Source organism: Gambusia affinis, linkage group LG11 (assembly GCF_019740435.1).
Source record: "Gambusia affinis linkage group LG11, SWU_Gaff_1.0, whole genome shotgun sequence".
NCBI lineage: Eukaryota > Metazoa > Chordata > Actinopteri > Cyprinodontiformes > Poeciliidae > Gambusia > Gambusia affinis.
The window spans coordinates 7,703,624-7,719,351 of record NC_057878.1 but is presented as its reverse complement, the minus strand read 5'-3'; the positions used below and the strand labels follow the sequence as shown (position 1 = coordinate 7,719,351).

At 41.1% G+C, this 15,728-nt stretch overlaps 1 protein-coding gene and 1 long non-coding RNA gene across 11 annotated transcripts in view; one reads left to right on the top strand and one right to left on the bottom strand.

Moving 5' to 3' along the window:
• Window positions 1-15,728, bottom strand: part of LOC122840429 (mitogen-activated protein kinase kinase kinase kinase 4-like) — a 99,434-nt gene that overhangs the window by 18,247 nt on the left and 65,459 nt on the right. For 5 of the 10 annotated variants that reach the window (XM_044132851.1, XM_044132855.1, XM_044132849.1 and 2 more), the window contains 11 exons: window positions 15,094-15,304; window positions 14,192-14,353; window positions 13,772-13,858; window positions 12,493-12,831; window positions 9,715-9,870; window positions 4,542-4,838; window positions 2,835-2,941; window positions 1,465-1,613; window positions 1,189-1,286; window positions 445-623; window positions 247-364 (listed from right to left, as the gene is read on the bottom strand). In XM_044132851.1, the coding sequence (XP_043988786.1) occupies window positions 247-364; window positions 445-623; window positions 1,189-1,286; window positions 1,465-1,613; window positions 2,835-2,941; window positions 4,542-4,838; window positions 9,715-9,870; window positions 12,493-12,831; window positions 13,772-13,858; window positions 14,192-14,353; window positions 15,094-15,304 (1,903 nt within the window). The remainder of the gene's footprint in view (window positions 1-246; window positions 365-444; window positions 624-1,188; window positions 1,287-1,464; window positions 1,614-2,834; window positions 2,942-4,541; window positions 4,839-9,714; window positions 9,871-12,492; window positions 12,832-13,771; window positions 13,859-14,191; window positions 14,354-15,093; window positions 15,305-15,728) is intronic. The other 5 variants (XM_044132852.1, XM_044132857.1, XM_044132850.1 and 2 more) reach the window with 4 other exon arrangements.
• On the top strand, window positions 529-1,179 carry LOC122840449. Its single transcript, XR_006372229.1, has 3 exons — window positions 529-639; window positions 755-883; window positions 968-1,179. It is a non-coding gene; the product is annotated as an uncharacterized LOC122840449 (long non-coding RNA).

Genomic DNA, 15,728 nt, shown 5'->3' with positions numbered 1-15,728 from the left:
ACAAGATTTTTTGTTAGTTTAATTTTAAATAAAAAAAAATCTGTGATTGTCTTTAAATGTTAGGCTTTTACTGTCATCACAACTGCAAAGTATGTAGGAACAGAAAATAATCAACAACATACAAACAAAATGAAAAAACACTGGGGACAGGAATAAAAACGACAGAATGATGGTAAAAACAGAAGGTGTGCAGAAAATAAATGTTTTTGTTTGGTCTTTTGTTTTCCCTCCTCTCTCGGCCGGTACCTGTCTGACAACCAGCGTGCCGTCTTTGCATCGGGTCGTTCCTGCTTCGTTCTCGCCCTCGTCGTGGACTATCATGGTTTTCACCGACTCCGTCTCGCCGTTGCTCAGCTTGGAAGAGCTGCGGGAGAGAAGGCAGATTAAAAAACCCTGCTGCTTTTTAATCTGACGGACTCCTTGTCCGCCCTGCTGGCTACGTACACAGCTTTGGAGTCCTCTGGGCCGGACGCCGACTCTTCGCCCGCCTCCTGGTCCACCTCTTCGTCGTCGTCTTCGTCGGTGGTGTCCGAGTCTTCGCTGGAGGACGAATAATCTGTCACCTTGTTCTGGGGACGAACATCGTCCACTGCACGCAGCTCCTTGGCCAGAGCGGTCAGGTCCTACAAGATCAGAAAGGTGGAAAAGTTCTTCATTTCAACATATTTTGTTTTTGCTCATGCGAGTTTTGCCCCATTTCGACGCCGGTAGTTAGCAGAGATGACAGCATGTTGTGTTATTGATTGTCTTTAAGTGAAGCAGGAAACAGAAAGCTGCTGGAGAGGAAGTAGTTATAGAGGTAAAACCAGCCAATGAGAAGCCAAACAGATGCGAGGAGAGAAATGATCGTACAGCCGATGCTCTCCGAGCTGCTGGAGGGAAGGTTAGTGGATTAATTTGAATGGTTAAACCATAAAAAAAAGAGCTGTAAAGACGGAAAACGTGAATCACTCTATCAATGTTACAGAAAGCGTGGGTTAAAATGGCAGCCAAGAGAGTCCGGCGGGGAAAGGAGTCAAACAAGAAGTGGAGCAAGGCAGCTCAGTCCAACAACTAACATCCGATTGGATCGCTCATGGATGGAGAGCAGGAAGAGTGGGGGGAGAAAAATTTCAAACAAACCCACAAAGCTCAAGGTTCTAGATCTAAGGCAGCTAGAGCGCTATGCGGTTCTGGCTCTGCTCTCACCGCTGGTTTGTTCGGCCTGATCAAGTCCCTCCTCTCCTCTGGCTTTTTCCCAGCATTCTCTGGTCGCTGGAGGGGCGAGCCCTCCGATTTGGAAGAAGCTGAAGAGGGTGGAGGAGGTGGTAATGTCAGAATAAAAGATAAATAAATGCATCTACAACTTAAAAAAAAAAGTGCCCGTGTGGTTTTAGCGTAGCTTCTTCGCTAAAGCGGGATTATCGACGGCCTCCGCTTGGGCCTGCCGTGTATCTGGTGTTTGAAAGTTGCGTGGGAACTCACAGCGGGCCCTGAACCTCTCTCCAGAGTCGCACTGAGAGCTGGAGTTACTGGAGCTGCTGGAGGAACTGGAGCCTCCGCTGCCGCTACTACCGCTCGTTTTGGGAACCAGTTTCTCCACGCGTTCCCACAGGAGCCGCGGCTCTGCTGAACTGCAGAGGCAAGAGAGGCAGCGTGAAACGACCACAATGAGAGCAAGACCCTCGAGCAGGGGACACACTGTGGCTTAAAACTACCACAAAATGCTGGAGAAAAGAATTCAAGTTTTCTAAGATCTTTTTGATAATTCTGTTTCTTTTTAAATGCACCTTTAAGTCTCTAATTACGAGATTTAGCCATAAAAGTACGGCTCTTCAAGTGCCAGAATGCTTTATTTCTTGATGCAGAGAAAAGCATAAAACGGTGCAGATAATCACAGATCAATGAAGAGCAAAAATAACAATCAATTGGAGGGAGTTCAGATTCCTGACATTAAAAAGTTAACATTTGTAATTTTTTTTGTCAGTTTCAATAAAGAAATAATCCATTTTAAGGAACATTTTAACAGCACAGCCAGAAGGAGAATCCTGCTGAACAACATCCAAACTCATTTCCTGGAAACGTTTTACAAGGAAACATCTTTAAGATCTAATTTTGTTTGCTTAATTCTACTGACATGCATATTCTCCACAAGTATTGATACTTCTAAAAAAGAAAGCCTTGAGATGAATGTTAAAGAAGCATGGTGTCCACAGAAAACACTTCATTTTCTTCCCCCTCCTGATTGAGTTTTGGAATTGTTCCTAACCTATTATTTTCATTTTGTAAAGAATACATGCACCTACATAAAAGTTGTTTTATACATATATCATGTAAAAAAAAAATAAAAATAAAAAAATAAATAAAAAGTTTAGATTTATTCTTTATGCTCCTGGGATTCTGATAATTATGGTGGGAACTGTTCTGATATATTGTTCTTTAATATATTTGCAGTAAAGTCTGACTACGTGCCACATCGGGTTCCTGTAACTCATAGACAGTCGAGCTCCACTGAAATGTTTTACATTGAATTTACAAGCTTGTTCAGGGGTTTAACATTGTTTTTAGATATGAAAGTGCATTATGTCAATTTGGTTTTGTTTTCACTTTACATTACAGAATATTGTACATCCACAAATAATATAATAATTAAAAATAATTCCATCAACACATCAATAATTTGATGTGTTTTGCACTAATAACTCTGATTTTTTTTATTTTATTTTTTTTTATGAAGTAGTGGGAAAGAAAAGGTGACGGAATAAGAACAACACAAAAGCTTAAAAACAAACAAAGTGCTGAAAATAGAAAAAACAAAAAAAAACAAAAACAATCCTCCCTCTATCATTGTTTACCTGCCAGCATTTCGAAGCACGTCCCTGCTCTGCGGGGCGTTGCTATGGTGATGAGGCGAGTCTCGCCTTGACAACACCGGAGACCTTGATGTTGTCCTGATGGGAACCTTTTGTGATAAAAACAGTGACCGGCTCACACATCAGCGCGTCATTGGCAGAACACAGTCTGTGCTTGGTGGTGTGGATTTATGATTTGGAGTCCTGATCATTGTCAGAGTTTACAAAAACATAAAGACCTTTCACACACATTAAAATACCTAAGCTGACCTGAGAGGAGAAACTAAGGAGTTATATTTACAGCCAAAAGGCTGAAATAACTGAATTCTGCTAACTACAGGAACATGGCAGGGTGATGAGTTTGTTTAGGACAGGTTTTTATATCTGCGGGTGAAGAACTAACTTTGGCTCTGCAGGCTGGATTTAGGCCTTCGTGGGCTGAGCAGTAAGTGTTCTGCCTATACTTAGCAGTCTGGGTTCACTGGTGGAGAAATGGGAACATTTTCCTACAGCGTAGCTACAGTAGGTAGACGTCGATGTACAGATTGTATGTGTAGCTTTACCATGTCTTCGTGGTCAGGCAGCTAAGTATAGCCAGAAGTAACGTGGTGAGACAGACCGTCCAAACTTGTCTTGGTATTAATCTTTTTTCTTTTTTTTTTGTAACCACAGCCTTTTTAGGAGTCCGATTGTTATGGCTGTCACTGCTAGTAAGTAGAGATGCATCAAGAAACGCTTCCAGGCCGCGCTGACCACAACAGTTTTTGGAGTGAAAGTTGCTACTGGAGGTAGAAAACACCAATTTGGCTAGCTTAAGGATCAGTAGCGTACTGAAAGGCAACGTTAAAAGAAAAACAAACATAAGAGGCTCCTGAAAAGGGGCAGAGTTATTACAGAGAGATGTCAGCTCTTCAAAATGTTCAAAACGAAAATTAAACTTCGGTTGCTTCGGTTATTTCACTTTTGACTTTTGAACTAAGATGTTAGCCGTGCTAGCTAGTAAGCTAACATGACCTGATGAAAACAGGAGGTAAAAGAAGGAGCTGCCTGTCACATGATATCAGTTCTAAAGAGCCGACTTTAGCTGATAACAAGAAGGCTGAACATAATGCAACAAATTAGCTCTGTTTTAATATTTTAAGCTTTCAACCCCTGTCAGTCACTAAACATGATAGATTTAGAAATATTTGAAGCAGTTCAAAGATCTGAGGACACATTGTCCAGGGAAGTCAGACAAAATCAGCTTCTTAGCATTCCAGATAGCAATGCTAATAAGCTGTTTGCTAATATAAAAGCATCTGATGAAAGAGTCTTAGACTGGAAACTGTTTCAAATGTCAACTTTGTAGTTATTCCACCTTGAAAACAAATATAAGACAAACCCAAATCTCCTATCTGTTAGCAGCAACTCTGTCAGTAAGCTAGCTTTCTTTGAGCTAATGCTAATTCAGATATAGTCCCCACCTCTCCAAGAATATTTACATAAATAGGGGGAATGAAATTCCTCACATCTGCTGAGGACTGCTCAATCAACACATAAAAAAAAAAGTCAAAAACATTTTTCTTCAACAAATAAGATGATGTAATTCTGTTGCTAACACTAAAATGTTTGAATTGCCATCTCATTGGATCAAAAAAAAAAACCAAACATACAAATTATAATCAAGTCCCCCAGCGACACTCCACCATGCTACACGAGGCCCGATCTTACCCTCGGCGGGCCGTCTTCTGACGGGACCTTTTCGTGGGACATGGGTCTGGACTGGGGATGGGTTTGTGGCTCAGTGCGTGCAGGCGTTGATGATAAGAATGACGGTGATGACGAGGAGGATGCAGGATGATGGTGTTGGTGGGGTTCATGGCTTTTGTGCGGGTGGTGGTTTTCAAAGCTAGGTGTTAGCGGCTCGGTGAAGGAGTGCGACCGGGACATGACGGGTGGGGTTGAAGCAGATGAGTTTGGCGAGGCCACACTGCTGCTGCTCTTGAGAGCAGCCAGATGGGAACGGACCTTTTAGACGACAAGACAGAACACAGCGGGGAGCACGGATCAGTCTGCATGCAGGTAACCCAAACAAGGAGGGTCTTGTAAGGTTGGAGCATCTTGTAGCCAAGGAACTATGACATGAACTGCAATTACAGTTCACCAGGAAAGTATCATTACCCTCAATGTAATTTATTAGGTAATAGACACACACTAAATGGTTCCTCGTTGTGAAATTGAATCATTTTTATGAATACAATACCAAAGTAAGGCACACATTGGTATTTGGACTTTCTAATCAATGTTTTGTAGAACCACCTTTGGGGTATGTCTCTACTGCTTATGTTTGAATCAGTCAACATTAATTTTCTAGGTTTGTCACAGATTCTTCATTGTACTCAGGCCTGAACTTTGACTGGCTCATCCCAACACATGAACATGTTTTGAGTGAATCCAAACCATCGTACTGTAGCTCTGGCTGTTGGTTCACAGTTTGTTGGAAGGTAGTCTCACGTCTTCCCCAGCCACCAGCAGGTTTGCTCCCTGAATTGGCTCCATCCATCTCTCTTACTCACTCTGACCATCTTCCTCGTCTTTCCTGAAGAAAATCCTCCCCACGACATCATGGTGTGTTTACGGTAATGGGGTAGGGTTGGATTTCTGAGACACATAGCGTCACAGACTTCCCCTTGCTTACTATGTCTTCTCTAACGATGACTTATTCTGGACTTTCCTTTCTTCGTCCATAAACACTGTGCTATGTCTTTGCTTAAAGCATCTTGGTAGGTTTGCAGATGTGCCATGTTCCTTTTCTTTCTCAGATGATGAACTGTGAGGCGTTTGAAGCTGGGACTATTGCTTTTAACCTAACCTGGGTTTAACCTTTTTGCTGCCCTTCATGCTGTGATTCTTGGTCTTCGTGGTTCTATTTGTTCAGAGGCCTTCGAATTGTACTTAGGGTTACTAGAGTAAAGGGGTTAAACTAAAAGGCATGGCACACTCATAATGATTTGTAAATTAGTGAATCATTTTCCTCCCATTTTACAATTATGCATCTCTTAGGGTTTAATGTGTTAACTAAAATTTCCCAAAAATACATTGTAGTTTCAGTTTTAAAATGATTTTCTTCATCTAAAGCTGTTCGCCTGCTCCAGAGGCACAGCCTCAGCACAGCAGAGAGGGCCGCTTGTTTATGTTCAGCTTCCTGTCAAGGTTACATGAAAAGCCTCTTCATGCGAGAGGCTTTTCTGCCTCTTACAACACAGTTGCCATGGTTTCACTCTGACGCTATGAAAATGGTAGCAATAATAGAGAAGGATGTTGTATAATTAATATTTAAATGAGCGTATAAAAGACATTACACTGGAGCTGTAATATTAGCTGCAGTGCTTCATGTGACAGGCCTTACTTTAAAATCTGACCACGTTATTAACTCTTGCACATGCCGCAACATGTAGAAATATTGTCATGTACGTAGTTTTGCAAACGGCTGAATAAAAACAAGTTTCAATCAGTAGCTACTCCTGCATCAGTGCTGCTGTGCAGAACTACCGGGGTGTATTTTTAATAAATTTCTGTCGTGACTCTCGACACACGTCAACAGAAACGCCACTTCACATTGACTAACAGATAATTAGACTTGCAGCTGTCATAAAGCTGAAGCTTGAGCTAACGTATAATTGTATAGGAGCTCTCTCCACGACTGATGTTGTGAAAAAAGGAAAAGGATGAAGTTGTACTATTAAAAAAATAAACACAGGCTGGCATGCAAACATGCATTTAAAGACAAACACTCTGCATGCACTCACACACTCCACCGGGCAGCAAAGTGTCTAAAACCAACCTCTTGTTGTAAAGTTTGAATCCCATCTTTCACCTAAACCAGGAGTTATAACTAGCTCCTCTATTTTATAGTAAAAAGGTTTTCTAATCTGATTAGATAAAATTATCTTAAATATTTATATGTGAAGACACAAACCCACATTGAAGCTCACTTAAAACCATCTAAGAGGAGAAAGCTGATTGCTCTGCTTTACATTAAAAATGAAAGTCTAATAACGCGCACGTGATTTATAGTAATTACCCTGATTTCACAACGTGACGGCGCTGCTTTTCCCGTCTTATTTAATCTTTGTGGCACGTTCGTGCCGATCGACTTTAATGAGCCGCAGTTAGTCATGCAAAGCTGCTTCAGTTCCCCCCGCTGGGTAGAGACCATTACAGCCCGAATCACTCCGATGCAAAAATCTGGAGGCCTGTAAATTATAGATGCTGTTGAATACCGGCAGTGCAGTGACGAGAAGCAGAACATGGAGCGGAGATGCCAAATACAGTGCAGAGATGTAAATGTTACAGATGACTTTAGCCTGAAGCCGTCCACTCCCAGTGTAGACATTTGGAAGCTGATGCTGGAGGACTTGTTCCCAGCACAACCAGGATATTCCCCGTAAAATAAAACTCTGAGTTTTTTCATTAAAAAGAAAAACATGTTGTTTTTTTTATTTTATGAATCCGTTCAACAAGCTTAAATTCAATCGTGGGGAAAGAAGGACAGGAAATATTCTCCTTTCGTTGTTACGAAACGCGCTAACAGTTCCCGGCACTGTCGTGTCGTAAAACTCCCTGTCCGTAAATGAATAAAGCATTAGTTTGGAGATTTAAAGACTTTCCTCGGTGCACTGCAGTCATGGCAGTAGGGATATTTATAGATTTAAAGAAAGCTTTTGATACAATAAATCATGAAATCCTACTTAAAAAATTAGAATGCTATGGAATTAGGGGAGTAGTTTCTGACTGGATGAGGAGTTATTTAAAGAGCCGGAAACAATTTGTGAAATTGGGAGATGTGGAATCTGATTGGCAGGAGACTGTCTGTGGAGTACCACAAGGATCAGTATTGGGACCAGTTTTATTTAATCTTTATATAAATGATATCAGTAAAGTGTCCAATGTATTCAAATTTATCTTATTCGCTGATGACACAAATATTCTAGCCTCAGGAGACAATTTAGAGCATCTTCTCTCAACAGTCACTTCAGAGATTAGTAAGTTAAAGATATGGTTTGACCATAACAAATTATCCCTAAATTTGGACAAGACGAAATTCATGGTCTTTGGGAACTGTTATAAAAATACTGAAATCCAAGTTCAAATAGAGGACGTAACTCTAGAAAGGGTTTTTGCTAATAAGTTCCTCGGTTTAATAATAGATGACAAAATCAGTTGGAAACCTCATATTCAACATTTACAGAGTAAACTCAGTAGAAGTATATCCATATTGGCTAGAGCTAGACATGTATTGAATGCTAAATCACTTCATATTCTATATAACTCTCTGATTTTACCATATCTATCATATTGCTGTGAAGTGTGGGGAGTTAATTACAAGAGCTCTTTACATCCGATAACCGTCCTACAGAAACGAGCCATTAGAATCATCCATAATGTCGGTTATTATGAGCATACAAACCCGCTCTTCATAATATCCAGAATTCTCAAATTTGACGAGCTTGTAGAATTTAAAATGGCTCAATTTATGTTCAAGGTATCTAAAAAGTTGTTACCTGAGCACATACAGAGCACGTTTTCTGAAAGAGAAGGGGGGTATAACTTAAACTTCAAGATCCGCAACTTTAGAACAACAAGAAAAAGCTTCTGTATTTCAATTAAAGGTGTAAAGTTATGGAATAAGTTACATGAAGATTTAAAACAAAGCAATAGTTTAACTCAATTCAAAAGAAAGTACAAAGAGGTAATTTTCAATAGATACACACATGGGGACAGAAAGCAATAAGGTGTGTATTGAAGATAACAACTTGGTGTAAGGGTTTAGAAAGATAAACCAGCATAAAATGGGAAAATGTATAGGTAAATATTAGTAACTTCTACTTCTGACTGCCACTTTGATTTTGATTTCTTTTAATGACAGTAGGACTCTAAAGTCTCAAGTGTTTAGGGGTAGGAGTTTATAAGTTCTCACTTCTTCCTACCCCATTTTGAGCATGATATGTTAACTGAAACTAAAAATCTGTATTTTCTCTTCTTTCTTATGCACTTCTTGTTACTGTGCACTATTTTATTTTTATATTTGCATCATGTTCGAATAAATTTCATTTCATTTCATTTCATTTCATTTCATTTCATTTCATTTCATTTCATTTTGGAGGGGAAACTGAAACGGAGGTGATGACAACGAGACTCAAAATGGAGAAGCACTCAAAAGAAATCCTTTGTCCGTGGATCCAGAGGAAACAACCGAAACGTGATTAGCTAAAATCTCGCAAAGAGTAAATACTGAAGAAAAAAAAAGTACCATTAGTCAAAATGTTATTGATACATGTTTTACAGTGACAAACATTTGAAACCAACTGAGAGCGAGAGAGTTAGTGGAAAAAAAGGTTTCAAAGATCAAATATAAACACAAATAAGTGAACATTTTAAAACTTCTCAAAGCATAAAAGTAAAATATGCACCTAAATTGTCATGAGTAGAAACTGGACTGATTACGCACAAAAAAGTGAGACTTTTAGCTACCTCCATTCACTACTGCTGTGTTTTACAAAACTAACAGAAAGTATTTTAGTGAATTTTGAAAACAGCTTTTAAATTACAGATTTTATCAGAAAAAGTTTTTCTTCAGAGTGAACAATGACAGGCAGACTGAAATGACTGCAGAAGGGTTTTAGATCCCTGGCAACAGTGCCGGCAATTGACGAAATATAAACGAGTATGTTCCAATGTACCAAGTTATATGCAGATCAGATCCAGGAAACGTGCAAATGTTAATATGCTCCGAGTTAAAACAATACATACTTTGCACTTTGCAGATGTTCACATTACGAGCAAGGCATTATCTCTGCAGCCTTTATGACCGATTAAGCAGAGCAGGAGACGTTGTCGTTACCTGCGGCTCCACAGGCCGGTGCATCGCGGGCGCCTCCGATGCGGCGTTCCCGTTAGCGTGCGACGGCTCGGACCGCGGCGGCACCGGGGGCTGCTGGGGTTTGGTCTGAGCCGACTGCGGGGAACCCTGAATGTTCTTCCTGTACCGCTCGTCGGCCTGCGGAGCGACACACAAGAGGCATCAGAAAAGCCCGCAGTCTGGACGAGACGGCACTACGACGAGGACAGAAGTCATCAGACGCCGCGGTGGGTTAGTTTATTTCCCAGAGAGAAAAAAAGGGTTATTCATAGGAGTAGTAGTCCAAGCACATCGGAGAACAAAAGACTCTCTACTACGCCGGTGGTGTTACTGTCGCTGCATTATTCCCACAAGTCAGCGAGGACGAGAGCAACATGACCAGTAAAAGTGACATGCCAATTCTCAAAGGAAGAGAGGAGAAGTTAAGACACGTACATCAGGCTCTAAACTCCCAGAAGAAGTAATAGAGATGAGTTATGAAAATGTGAGAACTCCTTTTTCAATGGCAAGATTTATTCTTTAGATCAAGAAACATAATCTATACTCATCTGATTCTTGATTTTTAAGAAAGTTCCTGTGTTAAAGTGCATAACGTTTGTAGTGGTTTAATTGTTTGGAACGATAGCGGGCAATATCAACACAAAATCAGAACGGATTTTTATTTCAGAAATGAACACGGACATGTTTTTTTATATAACAATATTTTTAAATCAGATGCAAGAATCGGAGAATACGCATTTAAACTTGAATACACCAAGTCGATGATTGATGATACATATAATTCAAACACGGCTCTTTAAAAATTCAGTTTATTGTCTATCGTTTACCAGAGTTTCGCACACTTTCGGATGAGATTTAAACAATTTTTAAAGATGTCGCCATGACAAAGTATCACAATGACAAAAAAGACATTCAGTTCTCCTGACAATCAACACCTGCTATGTGAAAAAGTCCCTCATCAGAGGAGGCCCAAAGTGACTGCTTTCTCGCACACAGTGTGACATCACCCCTGCGTCTGACTTAAAAAAATGAATAAATAATGACAGCTTATGACTGGAAAATTTTGAATGCTTAAGAAACATATGTGTTAAAGATTTCGTTTTTCAAACTCGTTTTACTTTTCTTTAATATAAGAGTTGATCAGTTGAATGTAACACCTTGTGTGTAAACAGACATTTTGTGAAAAGATAAGACTGGCTACAGTCCCAAAGATTTACCTATTTATAAGTCATTTTAAATGTCTGCCCTCTTATTACAGAATGACCTTCCAGTGAGCCTGAGGCAGTGATTAAACTCCAAGTCCATCACCAATAGAAATTATTGGGACATGAATGGAAGACGTTCAGATTACAGGCCTCCATAAACAGAGTATGACATTAACAAGCACTTCTGTGTCTATAGTACCTGTAAAGCACAATGACTTTAACTTTAACACAAAGTCACTACTAGGAATTAAACTACACATTCAGGCGTTATCCTGCGATTGCTTTGGTTATGTAATCTGTTTGACAAAGTCAGTCAAGTCATGATCAGAAAACAAAATTATTTGTTTTCAGTTGACAGGGTTCCTGCAGGTTTCACCAACTCAAACGTAAGACCTTTCTAAGACCATTTTGAATTAAATTTAAGATGTGTATCACGACAGAAATGTGCAAAAAAATTACATAAATAAATGCATGTTTTGCAGTGCAGAGAATGCAACGCCACGTGGGTTGGCAACAGAATGAGCCGGTGGCGACGATGAACCGTCGTTCAGCTGCCTGGCGATAAATGCACACTTTCCCACCATAGATGCGAAAAATGCTAGCTTGCGACAGAACGGATTGAAAATGTGTACACGCGACTCAAATGTTTGTTTGACAGGAAAGAAACATGATAGAAGATAAAATTGTCCCGCCACGACAAAATGGAATACCTGTGAGAAACAAATTAAAGCCAACTTACATTTTTTAAAGCAAATTTAAGACATTTTAAGGCTTGAATATTACTAAGATAAATTTAAGACATTTTAAGGCTTTGATATTACTAAGATGAATTTAAGACATTTTAAGGCTTTAATATTACTAAGATGAATTTAAGACATTTTAAGGCTTTTACATTACTAAGATGAATTTAAGATATTTTAAGGCTCTTACATTACTAAGATGAAGTTCAGACATTTTTAGGTTTTAATAATTACCAAGATGAATTTAAGATATTTTAAGGACATGCAGACACCATGGTTGAGGGTCATCATTGAGGATTCGGCGTTAGTCTGTAAATATATACAATGTTAGAACGTATATGAATTACTTCTTGCATCTGACAGAGGTTTACGTTTACAGATCGAATTTTAGCCACATTGGTTGCTTTGTACTGTCCAGAGACAGATTTAGTCAGTAAAAAGAAGAGAACTGGAAATATTATTTATTTTGATTATATTAAGAACTGATACTTGAAATAAGGAGAACATTAGTCACTGTGCTAAGGGTATTTACGTTTGGATTGAACCAAAAGAAACGCCGACAGAGACACTCGTGAATATAACGGTTGTCTTTTGTTGGTCCAGCTTTACCGTTACTAAGGGGTGTGAGAACCTAGTTTCGTCATGAGGGTTGTGAGTTGTAGGAAAGGACGACATCTACCAAGCAACCACCCATTCAGCAGCAGGAGTCAGGCACCACAGAGGAAGACACAACAGACCCAAAGCAGTAAGTTCACACAAGCAAAGCCAATACTTTTGCTGCAGGCGAAGGGAAGGTGTTCAGTTACGACGTTCACCTCTCTGACCGGCTCAGAGTCAGGTGCGGGGCCTTGTTGCTCAGCCGCAGGAAGCTTGGGTTCTGTTGTTTTCTCCGGGCCGGGCCGCGTCTTCTCATTGCTAACGCCCTGTGGTTGTTTGGGTGCATCTGGGTCGGGCGTCTGCGGGGGCTTTACCCTGTCTGCTTCGAGGCTCTGCGGGGGTTTGGCGCTCTGCTGCTGGCTTGTTTTGCTACTGTCCGGGTTCTGGTTCTGGTTCTGGTTCTGCTGCAGTGACAGCAAGTAGGCCTGCTCCTGCTGCAGCTGCCTCTGGAGCTTCTGAGCCTGCCGCTGCTCCTCAAGCTCCCGCCATTTATACTCCTGAGTACAGGGAGGCCGGAGTTCAATTAAAAAAAAAACAAAAGAAGAAGAGTCACTGTGAGAGGCTGGGCGAACGGCTTCACCGACTATTCTGCTGTTTTTGTAAACGACAAGAAAACACCTTTTACTTCCTCTGGGACCCCAAACGGTCACCAACAATTTATGACTAGGGTTTGTGAGCAAGTTATCCTTCGGTGCGCCAACTCAAGTCTCTCAATTTGAAAACTGAGGAAAACTAAAATGCTACAACCATCCACCGGTTTGTGGCATTTTTAGTAACTCATAAATATCTGACTTGTTGAAACAAGCTTCTGAGGAAGCTCATTTTTATAATGGGCTCGTAAACTGACTCTCAAGGAAGTGTTGACCGCAGACAATGATGTAGAGGTGATGACGGTCACATCCTTGCATTAAATGAGTATTTACTGTCAAACCCGAAGGGACAAAATCCTTAAAAAAAACAAAGCAACCCAACGTCCACAGAAGACAAACGGGGCAGAGGGAGGGGGAAACCCTCTCTTCCTGCTGGATGACTGGTTTCCTGGTGACGGCATCTCCATCACTGAGGGCCCTGTAAACATCCCGACTTCCCCTTTCAAGCCCTGAGAAAACTCATTATGTTTTGGCCTCAGTTTTTAACGGCTCCCCGTGGATCTCTGAAACCCAGAAAATAATTTTTTAAAAACCCAAAAAGATACACTAAACATCGGCATTCAGTTGGCCGGCGAGGTAAAAGGAAACAGAACCCGTGTGCACAGAGGGACTCCTGCCGTCCAACTTACCAGCCTAATGAAATGTGACACTTGGGAGGATTACATCCGGAATGCAAAGACAGGCGGAAGAGTGTGACTAATAAGACAATAGAGCAAATAAACAGTGGAGCCAGCAGGAGGCGGCTGTGCCGGTGGTGCTACGATGTAACGATGCGGCTAAAACTCACAAGAAGCATGGCCTGTTCGTGGAGGAGCTGCTGCTGCAGGATCTCCAGGTGCCTCTGCTCCTCCTCTAGCTGGCGCCGGATGTACTCCTGTCAATCAAACGTAACAGTTACACACCTGAAAAACTAAAACAAGACAGAAGAAGACATGCGAGGTTCCTATGAGAGGTAAAGTTAGCTTAGATTACTCGTTGAGGCGGGGCGTCAGTAGGACTTTTGAAGTTTGTTCCTTGATTTGAAATGAACATAATGCTGCTAATGCTAACGGTTTAGAGCACGGCGAGTCTGTCGGGATTCATTTTCATTTTCTGATACATTCTTAAAGAGCTACTCACAACTGGCAAGTACAAGCCAGTCTGAAAACGTTATGTTCATATTTCTCATTTTATCTATGTGAATATCTATTAGCATCTGTTCTGTCACCTGCTCTCGGTCGGCCCTCCTCTTCTCCTCCTCCGCCCTCCTTCGCTCCTCCTCCTCTTTGCGACGGCGCTCCATCTCCTCGACGCGCCTCTTCTCCTCCTGCTCCCGTCGGCGCTGCTCGCGCTCCTGCTGCCTCCTCATCTCGCGCTCGCGCCGCTGTTGCTGTGGGGGGAACACGGGTGGCGAGGTGGAAGATTTGGCAAATCTTCCATAAAGCATGAAGGATTTCTAATTTATACGAACAACCGAGTCTTAAAACTTTCTTCTGGGACACAATCCGTGACACTCAGGGAGTGCAGGTTATTTCAGATGATACTGTAAGTCCTCTTTTAGGATTAGGTTGCTTTTTTCACTCTTTACTGCTCCAAAATGTTTTAATCAATCTATTTTCTTCCACTCTGTAGCCCGGCTAGTTTTTCTTTGTCCAATTTGCAAAGAAAAGTCTGCAAACGTGCAGTCTCTGGATGTTTAAAGCTGATAGAAACAACATTTCTTGAGTTAAATAATGAAAATCATTGGAAATGTACAGTAGGTGTGTCCAAACTTTTGGTCTGTACTGTATGTATTTTTCTAACTAGTCTGCAGATTTTGGGCAAATAGTTTTGAAGAGAGCAACTGTAAAAGTTTACTGCAACATTCTAGTTAATCTTGAAGAAAACTTCTCATAATTATGTTTCTTTTGAGATGGATCAATTTAAAGATCACCAAGAATCTCAAATGTCAGCCAAGAGCCAGCTTCAGTCTCTGATGGAAAACGTTCTGCTGGTTTGACTTCTGCACTGTAAAATATCTAAACGTAGCCTTTCTTGGATTTATTTCAAGACAGAGAGCATTATAACGTGTCCTCTCAGTCTTAGTTTGCCTAAAGCAGAATAAGACGTTTGGGTTTGTGACTCGCTCACCTCCTCCAGCCGCCTGCGCTGCTCCTTCTGCTGCTCGATTCGTTTCTGCCTCTCGGCCAGCAGCTGGCGCTTGTACTCCTCCTGCTCACGGAGCTGCTGCTCCTGGAGGAGCTGCTGGCGGCGCAGCGCCTCGGAGCGCTCCTTGTTCTCCTGCTGCAGCCGGATGAAGTCGCGGCGCAACGTCGACTCGCCCGGAACGTTGACTATGGAGCTGCACGGCAGGAATAACAAGCGTTTAGCACAGAAACAAACAGGAATGCTGTTTGAAAACGATGCACAGAATATAAGCCCATGTTCTCCGATGACTTCAGGACAGGATGTGATGTTTAGCTCCTTACAGTGGAGATGGCCTTACTTCACTGAATATATTAAAGCTTCAGTGAAAGTTCTTTCACATTTTCTTTTGGGATTTAGCAACTTGGTGCTACATCAGCCACTAACGAATCTAAAAATGACACTTTTTGCTTCAGGACATCAACTTTGAATAACCTTTATATTTTTAAAAGTGTGTCACTTAAATTGAACAGGGAAGGCTTTCAAATCATTCAAACACATTAAACATTTGAAATGTAAGGAGTCCCTCACACTTCCAGCTAGAAACACCAGTCAAATGTTAAACAGGTCACAAGATATGG